The 15,826-nt window shown below is 41.1% G+C and overlaps 1 protein-coding gene across 1 annotated transcript; it reads left to right on the top strand.

The window, feature by feature from the left end:
• The first annotated feature begins 277 nt into the window (after positions 1-277).
• Positions 278-2,827, top strand: LOC149024145 (growth-regulating factor 3-like). Its single transcript, XM_089142893.1, has 4 exons — positions 278-639; positions 840-1,019; positions 1,330-1,627; positions 1,711-2,827. Exons 1-4 carry the CDS (start codon positions 444-446, stop codon positions 2,210-2,212), a joined length of 1,176 nt encoding a protein of 391 aa, XP_088999019.1. The 5' UTR covers positions 278-443; the 3' UTR covers positions 2,213-2,827.
• Positions 2,828-15,826: the final 12,999 nt, after the last annotated feature.

Here is a 15,826-nt window from a genome sequence, read left to right as displayed (position 1 = left end):
CTGTACCCTGTACCTTCTTAACTCTGTGTGGATGGTCTACGTAATTCAAAATTTTTTTTCATTAATTTTTGAAACAGGGGCTGTAACTTGTAAGAGAGAAAACTGCAAGTTCAGGTCTTGTGTTTAAAGCAATTTTAAAGTCTACCCTAGTGTCTCTTGTCTCTACTGTCTTGTCTGGCTGTCTTTTTCTTGGGTGGCCCAAAGGCTACTCTTTATACCAGGTTATTAGGTGCAGGCACTGCTCTCTCTCTCTCTCACAATTTTCAAGACTATAAAAGAGCTTACTGGGTAAGTTAAGAGAAATCTTTATAAACTCGTTTTGTCTAATCTAATAAGCTGAGCTTAGAAGCTTGAGGAAGAGTATTAATCATTTATTCGAGTCACAACAAAGAAGTGAAAGAACCAGTTCTCATTCACCTCGTTGCCTCTCTCTGTCTCTCTCCATGGACTATCATCTGAAACAATGGAAACCCCAGCATCAGTCAGATCAGCTTCCTCCTGTGAAGACACCGAAACTCTTTGAACCCCATCATCAAGAACCATCTGGGTCTGCTCTTCCGTTGTTTGTACCTGAACCCAACAGCAGGATCAGCAGCTTGTCAGTTTTTCCTGATTCAGCTACAACAACCAGAGTTCCTAGTAAGATATTTATTTTACCTTTGATGCTTCTTCGTCTCTTTTCTTTAACTTCTTCCCGGTACCAGAAAAGCTTAATCACACAGAAATAGAAAAAGAGAAGTTTAACTGGGTTATTTCTAGACTTGTAGTTTCTTTCTTCGGTTCTCTTTTTGCTTCTGATGGGTTTTCTTCGTTTTCTCCTTTTTCTCTGTGGTGTGCAGGAATGGGGGGTTTTTTCAGCTCGGATCAGTGGCGTGAGCTTGAACTTCAAGCTTTGATCTTCAAGTATATGGTGGCCGGCGCCACCGTTCCTCCTGAACTTCTATATCCCATCAAGAAAGGCCTTCTTGGTACTACTGCATGTTACATCCATCCTCAATGTCAGCAAAATCAACCAGCTAGTAAGTTCTAAGTTCAAGGTTGGGTATGGGTTTTCTTTTCTTTACTTCTATCTCTGGTGCAAACTTAATTGATGTCTAATGCTGCTGATAGTGATGTCCTCCAAGATAGCTACATGATCTTGCTCTTTAATGTTGTGTTCTCTAGTCTAAGCACCAAGGAACAGAAAAAGTTGAGCAATTTGGGTGTTCACAACTCGGATTTGATTTGGGTTTCCTTAAAATGAACTTCTCCCTTTCTAATTTGACGATGGTTTCGAGTTGATTTGTTTGACGATGCGAGTATGAGAAGTGTTTTTCATTTGTGCTGCAGTGATTCAATCTGGATACTGGGGGAGAAGTGCAGTAGACCCAGAGCCTGGAAGGTGCAGAAGAACAGATGGGAAGAAATGGCGGTGCTCGAGAGATGTGGTTGCTGGCCACAAATACTGCGAGCGTCACTTGAACCGAGGCCGAAACCGTTCAAGAAAGCCTGTGGAAATCCCCACTCCCACCACTACCAGAGTTGCTAGTAGTGCCTTGAATCCCTCTCAGATTTCTTCTTCTTGTGGTTCCCCTTTTGCTCTTTGTAGTCCTTCACCATCTGTGGATCTTCTTCATCTCAATCACAGGTTCTCCCATCTCTGCACTTCAATAGATTTTTTTTGTTAATTTAAATTTCTAATAATAGGGTTTACTTGTTTGTTCTTTGTAGATCTTTCGAGGGCACAACAGGAAATGGTAGAGGAGAGCTTGGGCTTGAGAGCAGTGGCGTTTCAGGGGGAGAGGGAAGAGCAGTCGGTAGAGGAGTACTTCGTCAGTTCATAGATGACTGGCCAAGATCAGTTCATCATCAACATCGTGGAGAGCCCAATACAACCACTTGCTTATCTATAGCAGTTTCTGGGAATGGGAGTTCTACACCTTCATCTGATTTCTCTTTGAAGCTAGCAACTGGAAATGAAGATGATGAAGAGGGAGGTTCTCATGTTGGATTTGCAGGGGAGCAGCACAACCATCATCATGACCAACAACATCAGCAGTTGGTGAATAATTACAACAATTGGTCAATGGGTTGGGGAAATCATCCTGTGCCTTCCATGGGTGGTCCTCTTGCTGAGGCACTTCGATCGTCAACCTCAAATTCTTCCCCGACAAGTGTTCTTCTTGAACTGCCTCGTGGTGCTGCTTCCGAAGCCAGTAGTGTTAGCACCTGATTAAGTTTTTCATTCATCAATTCCAAGACTGTTTTAAGCTCATGAACAAAGATTTTCTTTTATAATTTCCATGTTATTGCAAATATATATGTTCTTGTTAAGTACTCAAAGACTGCTAATTCTGTTTCCGGTTCTACTTTGTTTGATTTGTCACTATAAAGTTGGTTCAGTTCCAAAATACTGAAACACGCCCATGGCACTTGGGTGGTTTTCTGCTACTGTTAGCATTTCATTGGTTCAATTAGGTAGAATCCATCCTGGAACTAGCTGAAAAAAGAAGACTCCGGATATTCAAACTAGAATATTAGATTTTGCTTCTTCAACAGGTCATAGAGAACTTGTGGTGTTTTTTCATGTCAGATCTTGCTATGATACACGAGGAGAGTAAGGACGAACTACTGATTCTAGCAAAAAAGATTGCTTTTGGTTCAAAACTGCTTTAGACCGAGTAGAAGCTGTTCAAAATCTGATTTTGGTCTTCGGGTGTCCCCAGTTGATGGAGTTCTTTCTACTTTCAGCGTGCCTTTTTTATTATGTACTGTGGGCTACACAGATTGGCTCGTATGGAATTTGCTAGAATTTGCTATTTCACATTTGTTGGGGATAGATCTCTAACGATCATGGATCAGCTGTTGGGTTGGGATCGCAAGTTTCTCCCTGTGAGGCTGGCCGCAGGTTGAGGACATCACTACCGAACTAGTGAGATTTTGGGGGTTCATATCCTGAGAATGGTAGAGATCCGTGCGTGTCTACCAAGTACCCATGGAGTATGTGGATTCTCTAAGCCTGTGATCATAACCCGGAAAAAAAATAGGTATTTGATGGTTGATTTGGGATTTTTATTTGCAGCCGCGGCATCAGGTCTTGGCTTTTACACCCAAACAAATGAAAACCTTAGACAAGGGGTAAATTCTCTTGAACTCGCTGGATACTGTTTACCATCTAAGTTTAAAGAACGAAATTTCCTTCTTGTTTAGATCTCATCGTTGGAAATCATCAGTCCAGATCTAACCCATTAAAAACAAATCTCTTTTTTTTTTTGCCCAATAAATTAGACGATTAGATTAAGCTCACCACTCTTAAAAAGAACTGGCGGCGGAGAAACTACTGTTCAACATAAAGAAAGGTGGCATGTTCCACTACAACCTGTCCAAAAAGAATTGTTTTGTTCGTCGAGCGATAGGGTCAGCATACACATTAAACAGACGATTGATATGTTTAAACAAAATGAAAGAAAACTGAGTGCTAAGTCATTTAATCTCATGCACAATGCTCATTGTGACCCAGTTCAGCAGCTGCTTATGACCATTCAAAGCTGTTACACCAGGTTGACAATTCTTCGAATGACAAATGATCTTAGTGATGTTCATGGAGAGGGCGAGAAGGATCCCATCCCAAAGTGCTTTGGCCTCCATGGCCGCTGCAGAGAAACCACAGCAATGCCTCGCTTGTGCTGCAATGAAGATGTCTGAATATTCCCATAGAAATACACCCACGTTCTCCTCTCCCAGAGTCCCTATCCCAGGCTCCATCTGCAAAAAGACAAAGTACTATTATCTCCTCAAGCTATGAATTTTGATATACAGTTTCCATGGTCATAGAGGCTGTAGGCGAAGCATTTAGGCTTTGGATTTCGGTCCCCTGAGAAGCTGAAAGGGCAAGAATGCTAATTGATGAGGGAGTCACCCCACAAATAGCTTCGTTGTGAGTTTTCCAAATACACCACAGAACTGACCTCCATATGATATGTTCATTACTCATTAGTCATATTTGCTATGTTATTGAAAAACTAAGCTAAAATGAAAAAAATAAAAATAAAAACAGAGCTTCCCCAGAAGAGAGAACTGTGTCAATACAGAGAGGAGAAATGCGCCAACACTCTTTAGCATACTTAAAATGAAAGAAAGCATGTGTAAACATACTTAAAATGAAAGAAAGCATGTGTAAAAGTATCATTACTGAAGCACATATGAGACAAAGTGGGGATTGGGCTCCAAGTTTGGAAAAAAGAGTGTCTCCGGGGGCCAAAGCCTCAGAGCTGCTTGCCAAAGGAAGTTCTTTATCCTTGGTAGAGTGGGAATGTCCCAAAGTTTCTTGCAAAGGGGAGAAGCAAGGAAACTTCTTTATTCCCACGACTGTTAGAAATGGATAGACAAATTATAGGCTGACTTCTCAGTGAACATGCCTTGCCTAGTTTTACCCCAAATCCAAGAGTCCTTGGCATCCTGAGATATGAAGGAAGCAATTGAATTGCCTCCACTTCCTGCCAAGAAAACAAGGCTTCTAAAAGTTGGGAGTTCCAAGTAGATGTGGTCTAATTGTTTAGCTCTCCAACCAAAGTTGGTCCTAGGCCAATTTAAGTGCTTAGAATGCCCTTATATGGAACGGTTGGAAGCCACAGGTCTTCATAAATGAGGGTATTCTGTCCATTTTCAATATGTTTGACCAAACCATGTATTAGAAGGTCCCTACTTGCCAATTGACTTGTGAAATCCCACCTAACCCTAATCCGAATATCCATAGTGTTGATCCGAAGACCCGAAGTGAAGAAAGAAGACAGCTGTGGGCCATCCAAATTTTAACCCATTTGGTTTTGTCTAGAACCCTTGGAGGTAGATGATGAAGTTCCTAGTATGGAAACCTCGAGTGAGTTGGAAGATGATGTGACTTGAATGAAGTTTGACAGGAAGGGTGGGCCATGAATATAGTGATGACACCTTTAGAAGGTCCTATAAAGTCAGGTAAGACATTTTCTTAAATTGGTGAGAGGACCCAAGTGGAACTTGTGGTTCTTGGAGACCATAAACCCTGTTTTTCAAAAGGGACATTGCATGGTTGATTGCCTTGGTCGCCCTAGGTGACCAAGCCAAGTTACCAAGGCTTCCCTCGGGACATAGTTGTTACTTTTTGGAAAAATTAAGTTTCGGAGCCCTATATGTTCAAACTTCGATCTAATTCGAACCACTTCACCACTAAGCCTCTGGAGAACGTGAGAAGAACCCTAGAGCTCTCTCTTCAAAGCCAAGGAAGATCCCAAACATATGTGAGAGATTCCTCCATTGAATCCTCTTCTACAGGGTTAGTATCACATCCATACTCTATTGATCTACTCTCTCTACTGTCTCAACTCATCATTGTGATTGTGAAGAAGGTTTTATGTTACTGTGACCTAATCTGTGATCTTCATTGTCACATCCACCCAGCCGGTACCCCATTTGGAATACCCGGGATGTGATCCACAGTCCAAGGATCAATGATCTGAGGTCCATGCCTCCCACATACACGGTAACACAATCATGAACAGTAATAATCAATGGTAAAAACAGTTAATACTAAATATCATGAATAAGATAAGACTAAATAAATCAGAGTGCGGAAGGCAATAACATTAAAGCATAATCATAAGGGTGAGAGAAGGTATGATAACCACTCTCTCAGAACAGCGTGAAAAGAAGTGTGATAACGTCAAATACATGTCTAAGTGTCAAAAGATAAACTCAAAGATAAGTTAGTTACAAGACCAATGGTTCCACAAATACACCAGGGGAATGGGGCACTATGCTAGGGTTTCTTCTATACTAATAGTAGTCTCCTCAACAGTACGGATGATGTAAACCCAGCGCTGCCGCTCCCGCACAACTGTGGGGCTAACCCTGGTGCGAATAATAATCCTCCTCGGCTCCAATATACGAATCCTCACCGACGCCACTACCCGGAGGGTAGTATGTGGAATCATAGTCCGCCTCATAGGAGGTGCCATCGTAATCTTCGGTACCTGGAATGTAATCTAAAACATTTGCACAAAAGGAATGAGTTCGAAGAACCCAAAGCAAGGAAGTTATTCCATAATTAGAAATCATACACATTCGAACATATAATAATGCAATGTGATATGGAACATATGATGCAGATATGAGCCTAACTCTATGAATGCTGGTCTCTAAGGTAGACATGCTTTAAGTCATAGCACCGTACTTCTCTGGGTCGTCAGTCACTCTCCCATTTCCATATCTTGGGAATGCCCGGAGAAGATCGGTAAAGTCATCAAAACCATGGTAAGGGGAATCGGTCACCGCTCTCTCACATCACCATTTGGTCAAGTACTGGCGCATGTCACAGTAAAGCCTAGCCCAATGCAAGTCATCTACTCAGTCGGTCAAGTCAGATTCAGATACGTCCATTCCTCGCCCCGGCGATCCTTTCCGGTATCCTTCACACTAGAGTCAGCGAAATCCCGGATTTCGGACTCATCAACCCTATTGGTCATCCACATATAGTAAACGGGAAGCTCTCACGTCCTCTCACGGATTGGTTACCGGTCTTGAGCGCCAGTGAGCCCAAGTCTATCCATATGCAACTCTACCAATAAATGGCCCCTTTCAGGTATCCGTAGCATGGTTTATGTCCCCTACCGGATTGGCTACCGGCCTAGAGCGCCCATCCAACCATACACTACCACGGGTTGTTCGGTCTCAATGCCCTTCCGATTCGGGTCTGACACGACAAGGATGAACCTAGCCACACAACTAGACACTCCTATGTATGTCATCCAATAGCTCGGGAGAGTGTCGATAGGCACCATCGGAGAATATCCCATACTATTCCCTCCGATGCCCAAGGACAGAAGTGTCAGTAGGACACCCTCCAATCCCAAGTCATACGTAAGCAATCACACATCAGATCTCATCATTTCTCATGCATCCAATGCATATTCATAATAGTACTCAAATCATGATATTGAAACGAATCATTATAAACATAAGCAAATCAAAATGATAGAGTAACACAACAATTGTATAAAGATTTAAATATTCTTGTTCCAACACATATGTATCAAGTATCATAATGATTGAAAGAAATTTAGGGACTTCATTCTTTGAATAAAGCATAGTTCAATATTTGATGACTTATATGTTTATGGATATAACCATCCTTACCTTGGATGAGTTGATGATGAATTGAAAATACCAAGAATAGTCCAATAGAAGTGTTAAGGCCCTAAACAGACATCAATAATAAGTTAGAAAAGAAGTCGGGAAGATCGGATGTCATTCGAGTCAAAACTGACCAAGGTTGCTGTCAGCAACAACTTTGGTCGATGGTTTTGGTCGATGGTATCGACCAAAATGATCGACCAAAATAGTCCTCGGGCAGAATAGTGGATTTTGGTCCGAAATGAGTCTTCCGGTGTTCGGATCAATCTGGAACTTGGAGGCATACTTAACAACAGTAGTAGGACACTATAAATCAAGGAATTAACCCAATCCAATGGTCTAATTAAAAAGCCCCAATTTGAGCTATCAAGTTCAAGTGATAAACATCATGGCATGAGTTGGAATTGATTGCATTGATGAGGAATAGCATGCAATAGCTAGAGGAACTAATAGAAATTCGATTGGAATCATATGGCAATGTTAAACATGAACATAACACACTTTATAGCTCAGTTTGATATCAAATGGTATGATGTTAATAGGTAAAGCATGGAATACATATGCTAGGCATGAGATATAAGCATTAGCATCAATGAATGGCTAAGGGAATCATGGATTGAGCATGAGTAGGCACTTGGAGTGGTGGTTGCAAGGTTGCAGCACCATTCCAAATGTCCCATCAGCAAGATGACAATAGAAAGGAGTAGAAAATGGTAGGTTAGAGAGTGGAATGAAGAGTCTTACCTTAGTGTAGAAGATGAATGCAAGAATCAATGATAAACTAAATGTCTTTGATGAGATGCCCTTCACACTAACCAAGGAGCTGCTTTGGGAAGCTCTCCCCACGTTCCCAGGTGAGAAAAATGATTGCAAAAGGCTCAAGGCTCGAGGTCATATTAAATAGAAAAGGAATATTCCATGGAATCATTAACTTGGCAGACTGGGACATTTTGGTCGATGCTTTTGGTCGATGGTATCAACCAAAATGATCGACCAAGATGATTTCAGCAGAAAACTCAGGTTTAGAACAGCAACTTCAAGTAGGGATTTCAAAGGCTATACAAGGTCAAATTGAGTGAGGTTTTCTTCCACAATTCAATCAAGAAGTCTAGTTTCGGGGAATACCTTCGGATTGTGTACAGGAGGTCATTTGGTACATCAACCATATTAATCTTCTCCGATGCGCAGACTTTCCTTAAACACTGACGATGCATTTAAGCAAGGGGTATCATTGTCAATGTCCATGGGCTCGGTCTCCGAATCATGATCATCAATCAGGATGGTCCATAGATCTCTTCTTCCACCGCTTCGGGTCCTCGGACCTAAATACAACAGTGGATCCGGGTCAGGGTCAAGGTTAGAATAGGGCTGGATATTACATTCATAGTCTTAGATTGAATTTCCATTCAATCTATTCTTCCTATGGACAACACGGTGTGATTTCGGTATTAAACCTAGTATAATTTTCATGATCTTATTTCTACTTGTGTTGTTTGACCCTTAACCTATGTTAGATCTATTCCTAAGTGAATTTTCGACCATGATCTACTATTTTCTTATTTCTAGAATGGATTCATTTTAGTCTATCTATGAAATCTACGGATCGATTTCGGATTAAGCCTATTATGTGATTTATTAGATCATCGCTCCAATGACCTTGTTTGATATTTAGATCTTCATAGATAGTCTCCATATGTTATTTTAGAATTTTCCTATTAATTTTGGAGTGTTCTAATGTCAAACAAATAGTTTCCGATCATTTTTGGAGTTTGTTGTCTGTACAATGCAGGCTTTGGTCGCCCTAGGCAACCAAAGGTCAAGCAACCTAAGGGGTTTGTGACAATAAATTTTCTCTGTTTTGCCTTTTGTCTCTGATCATCGGGGTTTGTTTCTTATGTTCTATATATGTTTGTTTAAGACTATTTTTTTGATTTTGGACTTGCCCTTTGATCTCTTTCTCGAAGATTACAAACTGAATATAAGGAGAGTACGTTCACTCGCAATTGACATTATTACATTCCTTGTATTGTAGAACTTATATGCATGTGTTAGCCACTGTCTTAGAACCTTCTCTATATTGTTATACTTCTGTAATTACAATAAGTGATTTAATACTTGTATTGAATGTGAATTGATGGGATTGTGAGTTGGACTTTGTTATGATGTTTATGGAATCATGATGTGATGTGATGTGATTGCCTGGGTTGTGGTTGTGGATTGGAGAATGCCCTTTTGGTGTTTTTGTCACTGGACACCAGTGGAGGTGCTATGGGACACATTCCTATGGTGCCCCTTGGCGCTTTTCGTAACTGCTGGTTGACATACCTAGGTTTGTCTAGAAGTGTTTGACTAGGAAACCTTGTCATAGCTGATGGAAGGGGTATTGAGGCCGAGTGACCTGTGGCAACAATGGGGATTTGTGGGCGCTCAAGACTGGTAACAAGCTTGTGAGAGGATACAAATCATATTGTGGGGGGCCTTTCATTGGTAGGGTCGCACATAATAAGTTTGGGCTCGTGGGCGCCCAAGAAGGGGACAAGCATGAGGGGACACGAGAGCTTCCCGTTTATTATATGTGGATGCCCAATAAGGTTAAGAGTCTATGTTGTAATATCCACCCCTATTCTAACCCTAACCCTAACCTGGATCCACTGTTGTATTCAAGTCCGAAGACCCGAAGCGGTGGTAGAAGAGACCTATGGACCATTCTGATTGATGATCATGATTCGGAGACCGAGCCTATGGACATTGATGATGATACCCCTTGCTAAAATGCATTATCAGTGTTTAAGGAAAGTCTGTGCATCGGAGAAGATTAATCTAATTGATGTACCTATTGACCTCCTGTGCACAATCCGAAGGTATTCCCCGAAACTAGACTTCTTGATTGAATTGTGGAAGAAAACCTCACTCAAATTGACCTTGTATAGCCTTTCAAATCCCTACTTGAAGTTGCTGAACTAAACATGTTTTTATGCTGAGAAACATTTTGGTCGATACCATCGACCAAAACCATCGACCAAATTTTCCCAGTCTGCCAAGTTAAAGATTCTATGGAATATTCCTATTCTATTTATTATGACCTCGAGCCTTGAGCCTTGTGCAATCATTTTTCTCACCTGAAATCGTGGGGAGAGCTTCCCAAGGCACCTCCTTGGCTAATGTGAAGGACACCTCATCAAAACTCATTGTTTACTATTGATTCTTGTCTACTTCTTCCACACTAAGGTATGAATCACCATTCCACTCTCTACCCTACCATTTTCTACTCTTTTCTTTTCCTTTCTTGCTGGTGAGACATTGGAAATGGTGCTGCAACCTTGCAACCACCACTTCAAGTGTCTACACATGATTAACCTATGAGTTTCTTAGCCATCCATTGATGCTATGCCTCCACCTCATGCCTAGCTTATGTATTCCTCTATTCTTCTATTAACATCATGTCATTTTGTACCAAACTGAGTTGTAGGGCATGCTATGTTCATGTTTATCACTTCTATATGATTCCAATCGAAATCCTAGTAGTTCTCCTAGCTATTACATGCCATTTCCATGACAATGGAATCAATCCCAACTCATGCCATGATGTTTGTCACTTAAACTTGTTAGCTCAATTTGGGGCTTTTTGTTTGGACCATTGGATTGGGTTATTTTCTTAACTTATAGTGTCCTACTACTGTTGTTAAGTGTTCCTCCAAGTTTCAGATTGATCCGAACACCGGAAAACCAATTTAGAATGAAAACACCCAAAATCCATCATTCTGTCCCGAAGGAAATTTTGGTCGATACCATCGACCAAAACCATCGACCAAAGTTGTTGCTGACAACAACCTTGGCCAGTTTTGATCCAATTGATATCCAATTTTCCTAATTTCTTCTCTAAGTTATTATTGATGTTTGTTTAGGGCCTTAACAATTATTTTGGACTATTTCTTGGTACTCTCAATTCATCATCAATTCAACCCAAGGTAAGTATGGTTATCTCCATAAACATATAGATCACCAACTTATGAATTATGTTCTTGTTTATGAATGGAACCTTTTGATTACTTTTAAATCTTTATAAGACTGTTATATATGTGTTAGAACAGTAGTATTGACATCTTTATACTCTTGTCATGTTACATTACTATTCTTGTTTACTTATGTCTATGATGATTCATTTCAATATCATGTTTAACTTTTATGATAAGATGTATTGGATGCATGAAAGATGATGAACTTGAATATGTGATTGCTTACGTATTGACTTGGGATTGGGGAGTGTTCTATTGACACTTCTGTCCTTAGGCATCGGAGGGAATAGTATGGGATGTTCTCCAATGGTGCCTATCGACACTCTCCCGGGTTATTGGATGACATACATAGGATTGTCTAGTTGGTTGGCTAGGTTTATCCTTGTCGTGTCAGACCCGAATCGGAAGGGCATTGAGACCGAACAACCCGTGGTAGTGTATGTTTGGATGGGCGCTCTAGGCCGGTAACCAATTCGGTAGGGGACATAAACCATGCTACGGATACTTGAAAGGGGCCATTTATTGGTAGAGTTGCATATGGATAGACTTGGGCTCACGGGCGCTCAAGACCGGTAACCAATCCGTTAGAGGACGTGAGAGCTTCCCGTTTACTATATGTGGATGACCAATAGGGTTGATGAGTCTGAAATCCGGGATTTCGCTGACTCTAGTGTGAAGGATACCGGAAAGGATTGCCGGGGGCGAGGAATGGACGTATCTGAATCTGACTTGACCGACTGAGTAGATGACTTGCATTGGGCTAGGCTTTACTATGACATGCGCCAGTACTTGACCAAATGGTGATGTGAGAGAGCGGTGACCGATCCCCTTACCACGGTTTTTGATGACTTTACCGATCTTCCCCGGGCATTCCCAAGATATGGAAATGGGAGAGTGACTGACGACCCAGAGAAGTACGGTGCTATGACTTAAAGCATGTCTACCCTAGAGACTAGCATTCATAGAGTTAGACTCATATTTCCATCATATGTTCCATATCGCATTGCATTATACTATGTTCTGAATGTGTATGATTTCTAATTATGGAATAATCGCTTTCTTTGAGTTCTTCGAACTCATTCCTTTTGTGCAAATGTTTTTAGATTATATTCCAGGTACCGAGGACTACGATGGCACCTCCCTTGAGGCGAACTATGATTCCACATACTACCCTCCGGGTAGTGACGTAGGTGAGGATTTGTATATTGGAGCCGAGGAGGATTACTATCCGCACCAGGGTTAGCCCCACAGTTGTGCGGGAGTGGCAGCGTTGGGTTTACTTCATCCGTACTGTTGAGGAGACTACTATTAGTATAGAAGAAACCCTAGCGTAGTGCCCCATTTCCCCGGTGTGTTTATGGAGTATACGGGCTTGAAATTAACATGTATTTGGATTCTTCTGGTGATACTTGGACATGTACTTAACTACTTTTACTTTCCGCTGCTTTGAGAGGGTGGCTACCACACATTCTCTCACTGATATGATTTTGACCACATTCTGATATTATCTATCTTCCGCACTCTGATATATATTGAATCATATCTTATACATATTGTTTAGTATTAATTGTTTTTACCATTGATTATTACTGTTCATGATTATGTTACCGTGTATGTGGGAGGCATGGACCTCAGATCATTGATCCTTGGACTGTGGATCACATCCCGGGTATTCCAAATGGGGTACTGGCTGGGTGGATGTGACATATGTAGCCGAGAAGGAGATGGTGATTGTCACATCCCCCCAACCAATACCCTAACCGCGATACCCGGAGGTGTGATCCACAAGTCCCATGGTCAAGTTTAGGAAAAACACAGATCCACATTTCACAATAACACAATCATGAGCAAGGAATAATCAATGTTTAACTTTATTAAGAAACAATCAAAGAAATAATCTTGAAATAGAATTGAGTGTGGAATAAAATGATACCAAACAACGAATAGCTATAAAGTATAGCGGAAAAATAACTCTATAGATTATAATGTGGAAGAGTAGATCAAAACTCTAAAGTAACTCTATAGTATTACAACCACAATAAAAGTCTAGAAAAACAAAAAAATAAAACTATGGAGTCAAATCCAAACTACATCTAATCATACAACTCTTTCAACTCAAATAAGGTATGATCTTATTCGTAGACTCTCGTAATAAGAAACAGACGCTCCCACTCCAAGATAGGGCTAATCCTGGTACGCTTCATAAACACAAGGGATCTTCACCGTTATCTTCGTAATAGCCAACACCTTGCATAGAGTACCGATCACTCCCCGTGGCTTCATAGTCTTGGCTCTCGAAGTCATCAATACCTGCAACAGAATCTAAAAACATATCCCCCGAAGGGTAAGCTCAACAAAACTTAGCAAGTAGTTCAATCACAATAAACAACTACAAGCAGTTCAAAGTAAACATGATGCAATGATATGAAATAATGAATGCAAATATGCTTCTAACTCTAAGTATGCTGGTCTCTATTGGCAGACACACATTAAGATAAAACACTGTACTGCTCTGGGTAGGTCTAAAATCACTCTCTCTCAACCATGTCATTATTTTGGGTTCTCTGGTGGTAATTGGGTCCTGCATCCTTCTCGGACATTCCATGGCTGGGATTTAGGTCAACACTATTGCTCACCACCATTGGTCTAAGTATTGGCATGTGTTAGGGTTATACCTAGCCTAATACAAGTCATCTACTGAGTCACATCTACTCGGAGTCGGATACCTCCCTTCCGTGCACTAGACAGTCTTTCTGGTATGATAGCCTCCCTTCCGTGCCTAGGTAGTCCATTCCGGTACCTCCGTCCCTTAAGTCATCATATCCTATGGCTCCAACCAACTCAGACTACGGACTCTCAAACCTATTGGTCATCCACACATAATAAACGGGAAGTTCTCATATCCTCTCATGGGTTGGTTACTGGTCTTGAGTGCCTATAATCCCAAGCTTATTATGTGCAACCCTACGAATGAATGGCTCCCACAATGTGATTGTGTCCTCTCATGGGTTGGTTACCGGTCTTGAGTGCCCACCAATCCCCATTGCTGCCACGGGTCACTCTGTCACATCCACCCAGTCGGTACCCTATCTGGCATACCCGAGTGTGTGATCCATAGTCCCGAAGATCCCAATATTCGAGGAAATCATCCTCCCACATTTACACTAATATAATCGAGAATAAGATTAATCAAAGTTAACTATATTAATCAAAAGATCAAAATAAGGTTCAAGAATATAATCAAAGTGCGGAAAATGATACCAATAGAATAAATCAAACGTAGAGTGTAGTGGAAAATATACTCTATAGTAGCAGCGAAAAAGTAGATCAAAAGGAAAGGTTACAACTGGTTCCCAAAATGAAAGGAAAAACAAACTACAAAGGTCTCATTGAATTTATAAAAGATAAAAAAGAGAAGAGACGATGTCCCATCGCTGGAACACAAGTGCAGAGTCGAACTAATCCTTGATAAGCATCAGTTTCGTATTGGCAGTCTTCACCATCGTAGTCACCATAGCCAGTACCTTGAGTACCGTATGAGTCATCAACTTGGTCTTCATAGTATTGACCATCACAATCAACAGTACCTGCATATAAGTCTAAAAAAGACGTTACAAAAAGGAGTGAGTTCAAAAGAACTCAACAAGGCAGTTCAATCCATAATAACATAATAACAAATGATAGCAAATCATACAAAATGCAATATGATATGAAATAGACAATTCAGATATGCTTCTAACTCTATGTATGTTGGTCTCTATTGGCAGACATGCTTTAAGTCATAGCACCATACTCTTCTGGGTAGGGTCCAAAATCACTCTCCCTCAACCATCTCGGTATCTTGAGTTCTCCGGTTGGAAATGGGTCCTGAAACCTTCTTAGACAACCTTGGCTGGGGTTTAGGTCAACACTCTCTCACGCCTCCGTTTGGTCTGAGTACTGGCGCATGTCAGGGTTAAGCCTAACCAAGTCTTCTACTTAGTTATATCAACTTAGATCCAGATACTTCCATTCCTCCCCTCTCGGGATCCTTTCCGGTATCCTTCTCCCTAGAGTCAACGTATCCTATGGCTACAACAAACTCGGGCTACGGACTCATAAACCATATTGGTCAGTTACATTTAGTTAACAGGAAGTTCCCATATCCTCTCATGGATCATTTCATCGGTCTTGAGCTCCAAGGGTCCATGTTCCACTTCTAGAACCATACCAATTAATGGCCCCCACAATGTGATCTATGTCCTCTCACGGATATAATTCACCGGTCTTGAGCGCCCACAAATCCCCATTGCTACCACGGGTTGCTCGGTCTCAATCCCCTTCCGATCGGGTCTGATATAATAGGGACATCCTAGCCAAACACTTCTAGACATGCCCTAGTATGTCAATTAGTAATCAGGGAAAGCGCCAAGGGGCACCATAGGAATGAGTCCCATACGACCTCCACTGGTGTCCAATGATAGAAACACCAAAAGGGCATTCCACATTCCCCAATCACAACTTGGGCAATCACATTCCCAAATCAGTCATTCACAATCACAACTGATAATACAAACACAAGTAAGTAATCATTCATACAAGATTGAATTAATAATTGAATCATATGTGCAAGTACTACTATAGTTGAAGAAACTACAGCAACAATACAATTATAAGAAGATTAA

This window comes from Hakea prostrata, chromosome 2, assembly GCF_041222555.1.
Source record: "Hakea prostrata isolate BN-2017 chromosome 2, UWA_Hpros_2, whole genome shotgun sequence".
Taxonomy (NCBI): Eukaryota; Viridiplantae; Streptophyta; class Magnoliopsida; order Proteales; family Proteaceae; genus Hakea; species Hakea prostrata.
Note: the sequence above shows the minus strand (reverse complement) of the source record. Positions and strands in the feature narration are given on the sequence as shown.